General features: G+C 46.3%; 1 protein-coding gene across 1 annotated transcript in view; it reads left to right on the forward strand.

The window, feature by feature from the left end:
- Window positions 1-15116, forward strand: part of VPS50 (VPS50 subunit of EARP/GARPII complex) — an 821620-nt gene that overhangs the window by 797625 nt on the left and 8879 nt on the right. The window contains exon 27 of the mRNA XM_078663657.1: window positions 8332-8521. Within this exon, the coding sequence (XP_078519783.1) occupies window positions 8332-8521 (190 nt within the window). The remainder of the gene's footprint in view (window positions 1-8331; window positions 8522-15116) is intronic.

Raw genomic sequence — 15116 nt, forward strand, 5'->3', positions numbered from 1 at the left:
TAATATCAATATATATAAGAATGGAGTGAGACTAGGAAGGAGCATTGCACCCAAGTCTGTCTAGTCTGGGATCCTCACAAAATGTTCCAGGTCACTCAGATCTAAGGTGAACTGCGTTTTTCAGTCCTTCGATTGAGTTAGAAGAAGCAGTCGTCTGCTTTAAAGGTGGAGTACAATCACGAGATTTCTTCGGCCGTGTTAAGTTTAAGCACTTTGTTTTTTGTGTCGAGCCTAGGCAGCGCATGCGCTGTCTCTCGACATGATGTTTTCAGTCCGGGGGCTTACAGGCTGCCTCCAGATTCTGATTAGCTTTTATCAATACCCTTTAAAAACGTTGCTTCTATTCTAATTGGATAATGTTTCCTGCTTGTCCGACCTTTTTTCTCAATTGCTGACTCCCATGGATCGCTCCCCAAGACTTGTCCTCTTCCACTTGTTTCTATTCACTTTCTGCTCCGGGATTTTTTCAAAAATCAAAACAGCTCTTCAGAGTTCTTCCGTTCGTGTGCTTCCCTTCATCAGCAGGTGCCCCCTTCACAGCCATCAGCTTCATCTTTAACCATGGCAGCCAAATCATAGGTGAATTGAATTACAAAAAGGTGCATTAATTTAATTTGCTTTGCCAAAGATCTCCGATAACTGAGAACATTACCCACTTATTTTTCATTTTCCGCTATGCCCATCACTTAACTCGGTTAATCGGCTCCAAACAGCAAAAACAGATTTAGTGCACAGTCAACAGCCCACTCAGATGGACATGCATGTGCAATGGCCCGTCCTCATCCAACTTGCGCTGCTTTTGATACCGGCTAATGAGGGAAAAGTAATGAAACCAAATAAAGCTCTGCATTAAACGTGTTTAGTGTGCTATCACTCTCGATAGGATATAGTAGTCCCTGAAATATTGGGTTAGCACTCAAACGAGGATATTCAGGCTTTACGACCCTGCGGGTGTCATATTGCTCTGCTGTTGATAATTGTTTCACCTTGAAGATTTGTGGGTGTCTGCTAATTACATTTGGCAGCCTCCCTGCCTCTACTTATGCCTCAAGTACTCTAGCATGATCTTCTTCTCCCTACAGTGAAAGCGCACACTGTGACCTAAACACGGCTAAGGCTTTAATGAGAAAAGCCTACCTGTGATTTGGTGAGAAGTGCCCTGGCGTGTTGTACGTTTGTTTTTATTAAGAAGAGTAATCGAGAGAGGACAGCCAGGTGCCCCTACCCCGACTGGTGAGCAGTGCCCACTTTGAGCACAAATGGGAGCGTACATAAAGAGCGGTTCACAGAAGAACAAGTCAGCGCCACGACCACTGCTCTTCATCTTTAACCTTGGCGGCTGCGCGCCTTTCTCATTCCCGCACTCTGTTAAAGTTATTCATCTTTATTGTTTATCTAAAAAGTGTGATGTAGTTTAGTGGTTGGGGGGTGGAGTGAAAGGGAGTAGCAGGAACGGGAGGAGCCAGGGACAGGAACTGGGGCAGTGAGAGTAAGGACAGGATCAGAGAGCACATGTAAAATAAAGCTCCGTGTTAATTTAGATATTTGTCTGTCTTTATTGCAAGCAAGACACGACAACTGGCGACGAGAGTGGGATGAAGTGACCTGCCATCCCTGCTGCATAGAGGAGTATCCTGTCCTGGGCACCGGATAAGACGTGGTTGCTGCCGCACCGTCTGTGCTTCGAGATACCGCCGCCTACAGCCTTGAGCCCGTGGTAGCCGAGCTGTTTTCATGATCGGGCGATCGTGTGAAGCCTTTTAGGACAGCGTGTGTGAAGCGCTGTGTCTCCGGCCCCTGAAGCGCTCCTTCGCGCCGAAAATTGTGAGTGCGCCCCTAGGGAGATGTGCCAATAAAGAAGTAACTGGGAGCCCACTACAGTCCTTCAGAAGTGCCCTGAAAGCTGGGGAGCGTCTGGAGAAGCCTGCGACTCCTGCGGGAGCGCGAGAAGAAAAGCGCCGATTCTGCCAGCATCGGGTCTCACTCCCGATGCGTGAGGAACTGCACGCGGCGGACGAAGAAATCGAAACTTGTCATGTGGCCTACCTTAAGGGTGGAAAGTGGCCTAGAAGTGTTAGCGGTACTGCAAAAGTCCTGGTGTTGAAGAAGACATCCTCGGTGAGTGCCCTGTGAGACCGAGTGAGCTGAGGAATGCATGGAACCCAAACCTCGTGGTGAATGAGAGTTCCAGTGGGGCGGCCATCTTTAAGTCAGGCAACCCAGAGGGACATCCCTGTGTGATTCAGACAACAAGCACTGGCAAAGACAGTAAGAAATAATAAGCTAGCACAAGTTAATGCAAGTGGACAAAGGAAACAAGTATAAGCAAATGTAAATCTGCTGCAATAAACAAGCACAAGCAAAGCAAATGTGAAGCCATCAACAAGCACAAGTCAATGCAAACAGGACATGATAAACAAGCACGAGCCAATGTAGATGCGACACAACAAATAAGCACAAGTTAATGCAAGCACGAAATAATAAACAAGCACGAGCCAATGCAAATGTGAACTAACAAACAAGCATTAGCCAATTAAAAGTGAATAGAACAAGTAAACAAGCACAAGCGAACACAAGGGTCAACACAGACAAGCGCATGCAAATGCAAGTAGACGTAAGAAGCAGATGCATAAGCCTCAGCGAGTGCCCGAGATAAACAAAAATAACGTCGATCACGACCAGAAGAGGGCAGAACTGCTGAAGACCCAGAAGAGGACCGAACTGCAGAAGACAGTTCGAAATAAGCGAAGACCGCATCGAATGTAACCAATGAATGCAAATGAGCAATGTGACGTGAAAGGAGTCAAGGGTCAATAAATATAGCGGACACTGGCAAGTACAAGGGACGCGCTGAGAACACGCTCAAGTCTGCACAAACCGTAAATGCGACAAACACAAGCAGTGAGGAAGCCTTCTCTCGTCAGCGAAGGGAGCGGAGGACCTGTGCTAGTCCAGAAGAGATACATGAATGAATGAGATGTCTAATGTGTCAGGCATCGTCGTGAAAGAGCCATCAACCACCTGCAGCTAGCATACGACTCTAAAGAAAGAGAGCCACGAGTCACGCACAGGTAGTTGGGTGGTGGCCCGCCTGAACTCCAGAAATCCAAGTTCACTCACTGGAGCATACTGAGCTAGCTGCAAAGTTTACTGACCTCCAAGCAGACGACCAGACTGAGGATCTCGGCTGCAGAGAGTCTGCAAAGAAGACGGGGAGCAAAGTAAACAGTCATGTGACTGTAACAGAACAGAATCTTTATCTCTCATGGCGGTGGGAAAGGCAACACAGAGGTCCAATCCCTGCATTGGAATACCACCCCCATTGACACAGACTGACACCCAGAGTTTGAGTCCCAAATGGAACCGGTGGTTAGAATCAATGGAGGAGTTTCTTGACGCAATCGGTGAACGAAGAGACGGAAAATGTCTAATGTTACTTCTCCAGCTGGTGGGTCATGAAGGCCGACGCTTGATCAACACATTTTCTGAAAAGGACACAGAGACCTATGAAAGACTCCAAGAGAAGTTACGTTCACATTTCCATGCACAAGCAGATGTGGATTATGATCGCATCGCCTTCAACAAAGCACGGCAGGAACCAGGAGAAACATTGCCAAGCTTCATCATCCGGCTGCAAAGTCTGGTACAGTATTGCCATTTCAACACACTTACAAATGAGGAAGCAGTTCGGCTCCGGATAATTGAAGGATGTTCAAGTTCTAGCACGAAGCACAAGATTCTTCGAGGGCATTGGTCACTAAAAGAAATTATCAGGAAGGCTGATGTTGGAGTGCGGATCAATGCAAGAGACAGATCAAACAAATTGCACCTTAATGCAAGAACCAAGTATACCAGGAAAGAGACATCACTCATGCCTGGGAATAAAGTCCAGGAAGCAAATAGAACCAAACAGAAGGAGGATGAAGGTAGATCAGAGATACGACAATGGGAGAGACAAAGTGACATGGAATACTCAGAGTCAACAATACAACAGACCGGGACAATCCAGGATTGTGAGAGTCTCACTGACACAACCTCAAGGAGTCACTCAAAATATAGCACAAACTATTCCGAAGAGGATGAAGCGTCAAGTGGGACAGATCGCACCCATGGACAAGATGGCAGCCTGCCCAACAAGCGGGCAAGAAAGACAAACTACAGAAGATGGGACCAATCCTGTCAACACTGGAAATCGGCACACGAACACCCCCGGGCATCCTCCCACTATTCGCCAAATTCTGAAGATGAGTCCGAGGAAGAATAAAGCAGTGGGACACATCACCCCAATGGCACGGACGTCAGTACACCCAACAAGCGAGAAGAAGAAACTAATCACATGAGGAGTGGTAAGCCACTCAGACACCGACAAGGGAGAGGCATGTGCACTCGAGACAGTCATGACGATGAGAAAACGGAGAAGAGACAATTGATGTCACGTGAGAGGGGCAGAGACCACATGTTCCAAGACCAAACTACAGAAGTAAACGCGTGGTTAGTGAACAACCTTTCCACAGCAACAACACAGAAGACACGTAAAGAGACATACCCAAAGGAATGTCCTACAGATAGCTCCGACTCCAGGAGCATGTCATCACAGACTACCAATGCAATAAACTTACCAGTCAAGACACCCCCAAAGGAACGTTCTCAAAGGGAATCGGCGAACGACTCCTCCGACTGGGAAAGCATGTCTGTCCGATCACTCGGGTCAACAAAATCATGGTCCCGACCACGTCCATGGCATCGATCACCCGAACGCACAATAGAACCAAAGGACAACATGTCATGTCAGTCATCGCCACATCAAGACATGAGTAACATACCATCACCCTTGATGGGGTCAGCGAGGCTGACTCAAAGGACTGACAGGAGGAAAACAAAGAGATGGGACAGCATCTACCAGGTGGAAAAGGACTATCCTGTCACCCTGCAAGGAAGACCAGATGTGGTGACAGAGATAGATTGTCACCGGATGAGAGAGAAACAGGTACATGCCCGGATGACCAAGGGGTACACCAGTCTCAAACACGAGTGGGTGAGACAAACAGAGGCAGCAAATGAGTCCAAGAATCAAACCAGGACACCCATTTCAAATAGTACGTTAACGTCTGGCATGCCTGACGGTGAACAGAAGAACAGTGCTACTACCAACCTGACAAGACAAAAGGAAATAACCTTACAGGTGGGAGCTCGGAAGAGAACCAGAACATCATCCACTCATGAAGGAGATCGAGCGTCAATAGAACAAGAGCCACCAAGGAAAACAGACTGCCACTGCCGAGCTGAGCCAGTAGCAGCCACACAACAAGAAAGAACCATAATAACCGCGGAACCTGAGAATAAGCAGCTCACACGCAATGGTTTGCATTCTCAAAAGTGCACTCCCGTAGTCAAGGATGACCTGGTTAAGACAACGGAAAGATCGACCAAAGCTAGACCCACCACTGATTCGACACTACTGATGCTTGAAGAACAGGCTGTCCGCCGACCTGTGCGGCTGATTGAAGAATTGCGAACACTGTGGAAATTAAGTTCATTTTGTTAAGAAAGGGGGAGATGTAAGATTGTGTGATGTAGTCTAGTGGTTGGGGGGTGGAGTGAAAGGGAGGAGCCAGGTACAGGAACTGGGGCAGTGAGAGTAAGGACAGGGATCAGAGAGCACATGTAAAATAAAGCTCCGTGTTAATTTAGATATTTGTCTGTCTTTATTGCAAGCAAGACACGACAAAAAGGACTGGTATCTTAAAAACAACGATGCATCCAATTCATGGGTTCCATCGTAATCCTGTTAAGAAAGAGGAGTCCTCTTTCTATGGTTTCTCTAGGTGGGGTTTAAAATGGAAACAATATGGCGAATGATACCAACGCTGCCGGAGTAACACACGTGCCGTTGTCTGGTTTTCCCAGTAATTTGTACCGTTGTGTCTCAATGGCAGTGCGCTAATGAGACTGCGTGTCTGAACGGTCTTTTTTTGTTTCTTTTGTTTCTTTTGTATCTTCTGTGAAGTTTATAGAAAATACGATATGGGTTCTTAATAGATGTTTTCACATGCTTCGATATTACACTGTTTGTTGACATAAAGGCACTCGACATACAGTATTTTAATGGACATCGCAATTCATAATGTATCTATTTCCCATGGGCTAATATTAGTGAGTTAAATCGAGGCGCTTCTCCTGCCAACCCTGCTTAATAGCAATATAATAGGTTGATTGCATAGCCAAAAAAAAAAGGTAATTGTTGTTTTCATTTTTAGGTCTCATGTAGGCAGTGCATATGCTGTCTCATTCAAGACACGTTAGGCATGCATTAAAAACAAACCCCACAACATGATTCAGGCTGCCTTTGGACTGCCTCTTTTCTGCCTGCCCCTTTTCTGCCTGCCCCACGTGGTCTTTCCTAGACTGCCTTAAGATTCTTGGCCACAAAGGGGCTGCTGCGTTATTTTAGGTTGTTCCATGTCGTTTTGCCTACTTTAAGCTGCCCTGCAGCACTGCCACTGGATTTTACTCTCACGGTGCTGCAATCTTCGCTGCCCCTGGGTAATGCTACCCTTTCACTCTGTTAACAGAGTGCTGCAACTGGGGGTGCTTCTATGTTAGGCTCTTCAGCATAATTTCACACAATGCCATACAGTTCCACGCCACACAGTTCAACTCCACCACATAATTCAAATCAACAACACAATTACACAACACACCACATACATCTAATCCACACCACAGAATTCAACATCATGCCACAAAATTCAACAGCACACTACATAATTAACCTCCACTACATACCACTCCACAACACAAAATAATAATCTACATAATTACACTGCATGACACACCGTCACACTCCACATAATTCCAGTGCACTCAATACAGTAAGTACATTTACTAACCGTTCAATTACTTAAAATCTTTACAGTAAAATTAGCTTAAAAATCGATCTTCATGTTCCCAATTACTTGGCTCGGCTTGAAATGTCAGGGGGAGTCCACTGCCCTAAAGATCGATCCCAATTGATGTTTGAGGGTGTTAACCGAGGCTTAAGGACCCTGATGTAGTACTCAATTAAATCCCCATGTAGTGCCAGACCGGGTCTGCAAAGGCCAAGCTCCAGCTGTAGCCTGGCATTCCTTGCTTTTCTGGGCACCTGCATCACTGCCTTATGCGCTTTTATCTGGACTGCTTCTATAAATTGACCCAGGGCTCCTGGAAAAGCCAGGTGGTCATAAATGATAGCCGGAATTAGTTTTGCCTTGAAGACGGTCAGCATTGGCTCTGCTGTTGGACTTGTCAGCCGGTGGCTAAATCGCCTCAGTGTAAAAATTACTCGGTTGGTCTTTGCACTTCGGTGTTTTATATGAATTGCCAGGGTGGCCATCTCTGACAGCCAGACTCCAAGATAGTTGTAGGGTGATGTCACTATTTGATGGTCTCCCAGTTGCCAGGTAACTTGCCTTTTGTGAGTCTGTATTCCTTATTGTACTTATGAAGTTCGTTTAGGGCTCTCTGAAGACCCACCGTAGTGTGGTCCATTACTACCATTTCGTTGGCATACTGGAGGGTTGGAAGCATCACCATGCCCAGTCCTCGGGGCCACTAAGCTAGCTTCTTTCAGGATGTTTCCCATGAGTGCACTTAATACTATATAATTACTAGCCCCAGTTCCACTGCACACCATGCCATATAATTCCACACTACAAATCCACTTCATACCTCACTGTTCCATTCCACACAATTCCAACCCACATAAATCCACACCACATACATCCACTCCAAACCAAAACACACAGGTAAAAGACATTGTCATTTACACCGCCAATATCTCATACATATGTGTCACCTATTGCAATGTTTATATTATATTTATCGAACACGCGTCACACAATTTAAACATCTCTTACTCGTACTCTCTCCCATTCCTTTCATATATCTGTCTCCACTGCTTGCTACTTTAATTTCTTTTTCTAGCTAGAGCTTTCTCTTGCTCTCGCCTTTAGAGGATATAACACAATATAAACATGAATAAAATGTTATTTTTGTCATTTCTAATTGAAATGTATTTGATATTCTCCTTGGTAACGTGTTACTGGAAAAATGTGCGTTTTAAATTCCGGTTTCTTCCCCTCTGATCGTTATTGATTTCTGGTACTGTGCTTTTCTAATTTCAAGACCTGAATCCCACGCTAAATTCTGCAGCTTTGTTTTGTAAGAAACCACCTCTCAAGAGCCCCCGCCAATACACGTATGATCGATTATAATCCCTTCTGCGCTCCTGGCTCTCCATCCATTGCATTTTCTACCTGCTGGTGAGCTGTGCTTGCTTTCCCTTTTCAGCTATGCCAACGTCAAGAAGTGCAGCAACGAGGGCCGAGCTTTGATGCAGCTGGATTTTCAGCAGTTTCTGATGAAGCTGGAGAAACTGACGGACATCAGGCCCATCCCGGATAAGGAATTTGTGGAAACCTACATTAAAGCCTACTACCTGACCGAGAATGATATGGAGCGCTGGATCAAGGAGCACAGGGTAAATAACGCTGGCATTGAACACATTGAACCCCCCTTGTGTGCATGCCCTCCTCTCTGCTGATGAGGCTGTTTACCTCTGAAGGCACGTCCTTCCAGTTCCAATAGAAGCTGCATTCTTATCATTATCTGGCGGTGTCAGGTCGTGGCGAAGCCCCTTGCCCTTCCTTTTATTTAGTTAATGTTCTCCTTTCCCGTGGGTGTCTGATTGCATTTCTGAGAACTGCTGGTCCATGTACATAAATAGAAATGCAAGATTGGTGGATGAACTTTAAACACAAAGGTCACAGTGGTTCCGTGAGGTTGACTGCATACATTATTATATTTTAGCACTTGAAAACGTCATTTTCTTTCTTTCAAAATTAATTTATATTTCTCTGTTGAAACTGTAAGTAAGCCATTCAGCCTACTTGCGACACTGCTTCCGGTTCTGTGTACAATAGAACGAGTTACCGTGACAAAAGAGCACTGGCAAAGCCAGTCGGTCTAGTTTACAACCGAAAGTGCCCGTATGCTTGTATACGTTATCTAGCCACTCATTTTTTTTTCTTTCATTTGCCCACTTGCCCCTCTGCAGTGTTACACGCATAAACTCACCAATCAATGAAGAGATCAAACGCGGCCCGTCCACCTTTTGCCTCTAAGAACAGTGTCTGTTAGGCTGAGCAAAGGTCTGCCTGATGGACACTGTTCATTTGCACGTTAGGCAGCCAGGAGCTAGACATGTGCTAAATGCGCAGGCACCGGGCTGCCTGAACTGAGTTTTGCCGGGCTGTGGATGGCACAGCTCCTGTGGGAGTGACCTCCTCAGCTCAGCAAAGGCCCATGAGGCCCTCCCCTCAGTGACAAGGGGTAGCGTCACTCATTGCCTCACACCTGGCGCTTCAGTTTTTAGTCCTAACGCGCCCAGAGTCGAGTGTCAATCAGTGATACTTCGTCACAGAGTAGGGTGGGGCCCGCAGTCTCATTTTCCCCATCCCACATTGTGAAGACTTCGGGACTGCTGCCTTCCCCCAGTCAGCTAATGAGACAAGGCAGGAGTCACAACCCTCTTGGTACCTCGGAAGCAGAGATGCATGCAAGTGTGATTTTTTTTTTATAAATGAATAAATGTGTGATGCGTGCATGTATGTTTGAATATTTGGTAATGAGTGTTATGAATGGATGTGTGTGTGTGTGCAAGCACGTGTGAATGCATGGATGTGAAGTGTGTATGTGTGCGTGCGTGTCCTATCCACCCCCCTCCCTCCTAAAATTACCAGCAGCCACTGGAAGAGATATGTGTTCAGTTATCAGCCAGACCCTTTGGCTTTGCTGCTAGTTTCAGAGAGGTGAAAAGTGTTTCAGGTATTGTATGACTGGTTGTCTGTGAGGCGTATGAGTGCTGTTGGGACTGGAAGACTTCCAGCATTTGGGGAGTGTAAGAGTGCTTTCTGTAATAGAGACTGCTGGGGTGTATGAGTATGGTCAGTAGTGTCTATGATTGGTGCGGGAGGGCTTAAGGTAGTGTGTGACTACTGATCTAATGGCAAGGTGAGTGCTTTCTGATAGAGACTTCTAACCGCAGACTACACAGCTTAGAATATTTCCAGGCAGCAGACAGAATCGGAAAATATAAAGGAGTACCCCCATACGCCAGCACGTGGCACCATTTAAAGAGGGAGAAGAGGGTGTGTTACTGTTTCTGTGGACTGTTGGCAAGCCTCTGATCAAAGAGCAGGAGCTCTGAAATTCTTCAGGCTATCGAAAATGCTTGGAATTAAACGCCAGTTTGAAAGTAAAGTTTCTGATGAAACATTCCTTGCTGAGTGCGTCTTGAATTGTTGGACAACAATTTGGAATCACGGCAGCCCTGCTGTGGAAGACTGCACCACCAAGAAAAAGGTATTTGGGCTGGGGGCTGTGAACTATTCTAAGCCTGGGAATAGCACAAGGGATCTTTTTAAATGCAAACCAAATTGACATTCTGAGGCCCACTGGAGGGCAAGGAAAATGTTTTAAATAAAGTTGCAACAAGAACACAGATCCCACTAGAGGGAAAAAATGGTGCACAACACATACCACAACTCCCGGCAGGCACAAGCACTGAAAGCCCACCTGAGGGTAATTACATGCTAGCATGATGAGGGAAGAGGAGGGTGTGTTACTGCTTCTGTGGAGTGTCAGCAAGCTTCTGATGAAAGAGCAGGAGCTCTGAAACGTGTCAGGCTATAGAAAATGCTTTGAATGAAATGCCGGTGTGAAAGTAAAGTTTCTGATGAAACAACTCTTGCTGAGCGTTTCTTCCATTTTTGGAAAACAATTTGGAAATATATATATATATTTTTTTCAAACTCCTTCAACAAAGTATAGGATGACAACACCGTGTCTTACAACATAAAGATTTTTTTTTAGTCGGCTGCTGGACGCGTTTCACCTGATCTGCAGGCTTGTTCACCAACAGTGTGAATAAAGTTTGCCACCATTTTAAACATCACAATACAGTGTCACATGATTAAGACTACAACAGCAGTGCATTGGAAAAAAGACTGGTAGTTTTCCGCATGTTATACCAATAGTATTACAATGAACGTTGCTCTAATGCACATACATTGATCCAAAAGGGTTCGCACAATATTGAACTCGTGTCCTCTATCAATTGGCCAATATTTACATTCAATAATGACTTATTATTAACGCTCTATGCTGAGTTATTGACATTATGAGCCACGGATCCATGCTAACTCTTAAATGCGGTATTGCCACAAAACAATGCAAGGCCAGTGCCTGATTGATGCTAAAAACTATTTTCTGGCAGAGAGCAATCTATAAAACAATTTGACAAAATGGCGTATCATTTCATGCTGGTATACATAATCATGATGGATTCTCTATATTTGATGTAGCCCCACAGGGCAATAATTCATTGGTTGACAATTTCTGTCTAAACATGTGACACTGCAGAGTGTCTGTATACCCTATACCCCATATAAATGTGAAAATATATAATGGTTAAAAACAACAGGGACAGAGGATATGGAATTATAACTGATAGGTTACAGGTGAGTATGTAAGTCTTCTTCCATATTTAAACCCCCAGGGGTTTTACTATTGAGTTTGAATATGTAAGTCGACTCTAATTTTCTCCGTTTTTTCTCGTGGTTGCCACACCGCTCATTCAAATTCACTGCATCAATAACATAGAATGATAAACCAGCTATGTTTTTCTGATGATGACGCTCAAAGTGGCGTGCCACTGGATACGCGTTGTCTCCTTTTTTGATGGCTCTCAGATGCTGTAAAATGTGTACGGGTAAAATCGTACTTCAGGCCACAAGGGCACCGAAGCACGTAGACCGCATGATCTGTCTTAGAGGAGAGGGCAGAAAGAAAAAGTAGTGCAGTTAAACAAAACATATGGCCAATACTTAAAGGATCCATGTAGCAGGAACGGTCGGCAGGGCGAGAACAAAACAGCCACAAGGCGAGACAAATGTACACTATTCACCAACGACAACTATGTGATTAGTAAAGGCAGACCAAGCAACCAATAAAAAGTGGGGCGGCGTGTGGTGGGTGTATTCAAAATCCACCGACGGAATAAGGTATGCCTCACAGAGCACAATCTAATTTGGAACGAGCATTACCAGACTGATTGAAAGAAAACTGACCGTATTTTGTTTTTTTTAAACATCATTCAAAAACAGACATGAACAGTGTGGAAAGAAAGAAAATAGTCAACAGTTCAAAACTACGTAGAAGTGAGATACAACATGAATTGCTAAATGACGAATAATAGCGTGAATACCAGATGAAGATGGGAACATGAATATGACCCAAAAAAATGTAATTTGTCTTGGGGTGTACGCCTTACAACTAATAACAGATTCTAAGATCTATAAAGTGTAAATGTGCCTATATGTATAGCAGAAGTTGTTTTGAGTTCAAAAACATTAATAGATACACATACATTTGTGGATAAAAAGACTCAGTAAATCCACACATACTCAAGACACAGATGCCAATTGGATACTAAATTGTCAAGCTATATGTGACGTTAAACGGATACACGATGAAGTACACCTGTTAGACCTGGCATCATTGGCGTGAGTCTCCCTTCCATTTTTTACTGATTGCCTCCTCTGATTTTGATATGTTTTAATGGTTAGATGCTTTGGGCACTGTGCCACTGCTATTCAGTGCCACAGTGCAAGTGTTCCCTATTTAAATTGATGTATTGATCAGTGACTCCATGATTGGGTTATTTGATTTACTTGTCAGACCCTAGTACGGTGCACCATGTGTGCCCAGGGCTTGTAAATCAAATGCTGCTGGCGGGCTTGCAGCACTGGTTGTGCCACCCACAGAAGCAGCTTGTAAAGTGTGTCCCAGGCTTGCCATTGCAGGGCCTGTGTGCAGTCTGTGACTGCCATGTCGACTTGGCAATTGCATCCACTTGCCAGTCCCTAAACCTTCCCTTTTCTTCATATCAGGCACCCTTAAGGTAGGCCCAAGGGCATGGTGCATTGTAAGTATAAGGTAGGACATGCCCTGGTGTATGTAGCATGTCCTAATGGTGAATTACAGCCATTTTCGTTTTTCACTATTGCAAGGCTACCTGTTCTGCATTGGCCAGAATAAGCAGTTTGATTATTACATCTTATTATCCTAACTCACTCAGGGAACCTGGTAGAAATTCGACTTTAGTATGCCTGAACTCAGAATGATAAAACACATCCTTTAGTAAAGTAGGTTTTAACATTCTGTGTTTGAAAATTCCACTTTTAGAAAGTAGGTATTTTCTTGCCTAACCATCAAAGCCTGCCTCTTCTAGGTTGTGTATTCCTTGTCTGGAGTTTGAGTGACAGGGGCTGGGGGATTCCAGGAGACAGGGTGAGTCAGCACAAGGCTGAATAGTGGCCATGGAAGTGATGCCCCCTGCACGTTCGTTCAGCCAGAAGCCTGCGCAGAACCAAAATCAACATGAGCGTGGAGGCCCCCATGGCGGCACAGGGGCCCAGCGTGCTGGTCAGTCCACCTCCGCTCCCGCAGTATCCGCCTCAAAGCCTTCCTAGTCCGAGCTTTGGGGTGCACCCCACGCCAGTGGGCGGCAGGATTCAACATCAGCTCCCCCACTGGCGTTCTGTCACTTCCGACACGTGGTGCTGCAATTCGTCCGGAGGGGTTAATCCCTCCCCTTCGAGTCTACCCCCCCAGCCATGCCACCTCAGTTTCACCACATGTCAGGGGATCACTTTGCGCTTCTCCAACAGGAAGTCATGGCCCTCTTGGCCAAGTGGGCCAACGAGCGTGTTCCTGGGCCAGAAGTAGGACGTGGTTGTTATTCCCACTACTTTCTGGTCCCAAGAAGGACAAAGGGGGCTTGCACCCCATCTTGGACCTCAGGAACGTCAATCGCTTCCTCCGGAAGGAGAAGTTCGAGATGCAGACTCTGGCTCAGATCTTGGCTGCCCTCGACCCTGGAGACTGGATGGAAGCGTTGGACTTGCAGGACGCATATTTTCACATCCCTGTCCTGCCGTCCAGGAGCATTTTCAGTTTGCCATGCTCCCCTTCAGCCTTACCAGCGCCCCTCGGGTGTTCACGAAAGTGATGGCGGTGGTCGCAGCTTATCTGCGCAGGCCAGGGGTGTCAGTCTTCTCCCACCTCGACGACTGGTTGTTGAAGGTGGGCTTGCCCGAGGCAGTCGTCCCCCACCTTCAGACTACGGCCGACCTCCTGCATTTGCTGGGGTTCTCCATCAACGTGCCGAAGTTTCACCTGAGTCCCTCTCAAAAGCTCCCCTTCATCAGAGCGATTCTGGATTCTACGCGGTTTCGGGTTTATCCTCCCGAGCAGCGAGTCTGGGATATTCAGGCTATGATTCCGATCTTTCAGCCTCTAACCGGGTTTCAGTCAGGATGACCCTCCGGCTCCTGGGCCTGATGGCCTCCTGCATCCTGCTAGTGCAACATGCCAGATGGCATATGCAGGCTCTGCAGTAAGACCTGAAGTTCCAGTGGGCACAGCATCAGGGCAACCTGTCGGATCATGTCCAGATCTCAGAGGGCACTGCACGGCAATTGCAGTGGTGGCTCACGAATCGTGATTGGGTCAATGGCAGATCCCTCTCCCTTCCCCAACTGGAGCACACAGTGGTGACGGATGCGTCCCTCCTGGGATTGGGAGGCCACTTGGGAGAGGGGGAGAACAGGGACCTCTGGTCTCTGGCGGAGTCCCGCTCCATATCATCCTTTTGGAACTACGGGCGATCCGACTTGCACTAAAGGCATTCCTTTCCTCTGTCAGGGGCAGTGTAGTGCAGGTGTTCACGGACAACACCACCGCTATGTGGTATTGCAACAAACAGGGCTGGGTGGGGTCCTGGACCCTCTTTCAGGAGGCTCTGCGCCTCTGGACATGGCTGGAACATCAAAGCATTACCTTGGTGGTTTAACACCTGGCAGGTTCTCTGAACGCCAGGGTGGACGAACTCAGCCACCAGTGCTTGATGGATCACAAATGGTGTCTGAACTCGGACGTGGCGCAAGGTCTATTTCAGCAGTAGGGAGAGCCTTGGTTAGATCTATTCGCCACCGAAGAGAACACGCAATGTC

The sequence above is a fragment of the Lissotriton helveticus genome, chromosome 10 (genome assembly GCF_964261635.1).
Source record: "Lissotriton helveticus chromosome 10, aLisHel1.1, whole genome shotgun sequence".
Classification (NCBI taxonomy): domain Eukaryota; kingdom Metazoa; phylum Chordata; class Amphibia; order Caudata; family Salamandridae; genus Lissotriton; species Lissotriton helveticus.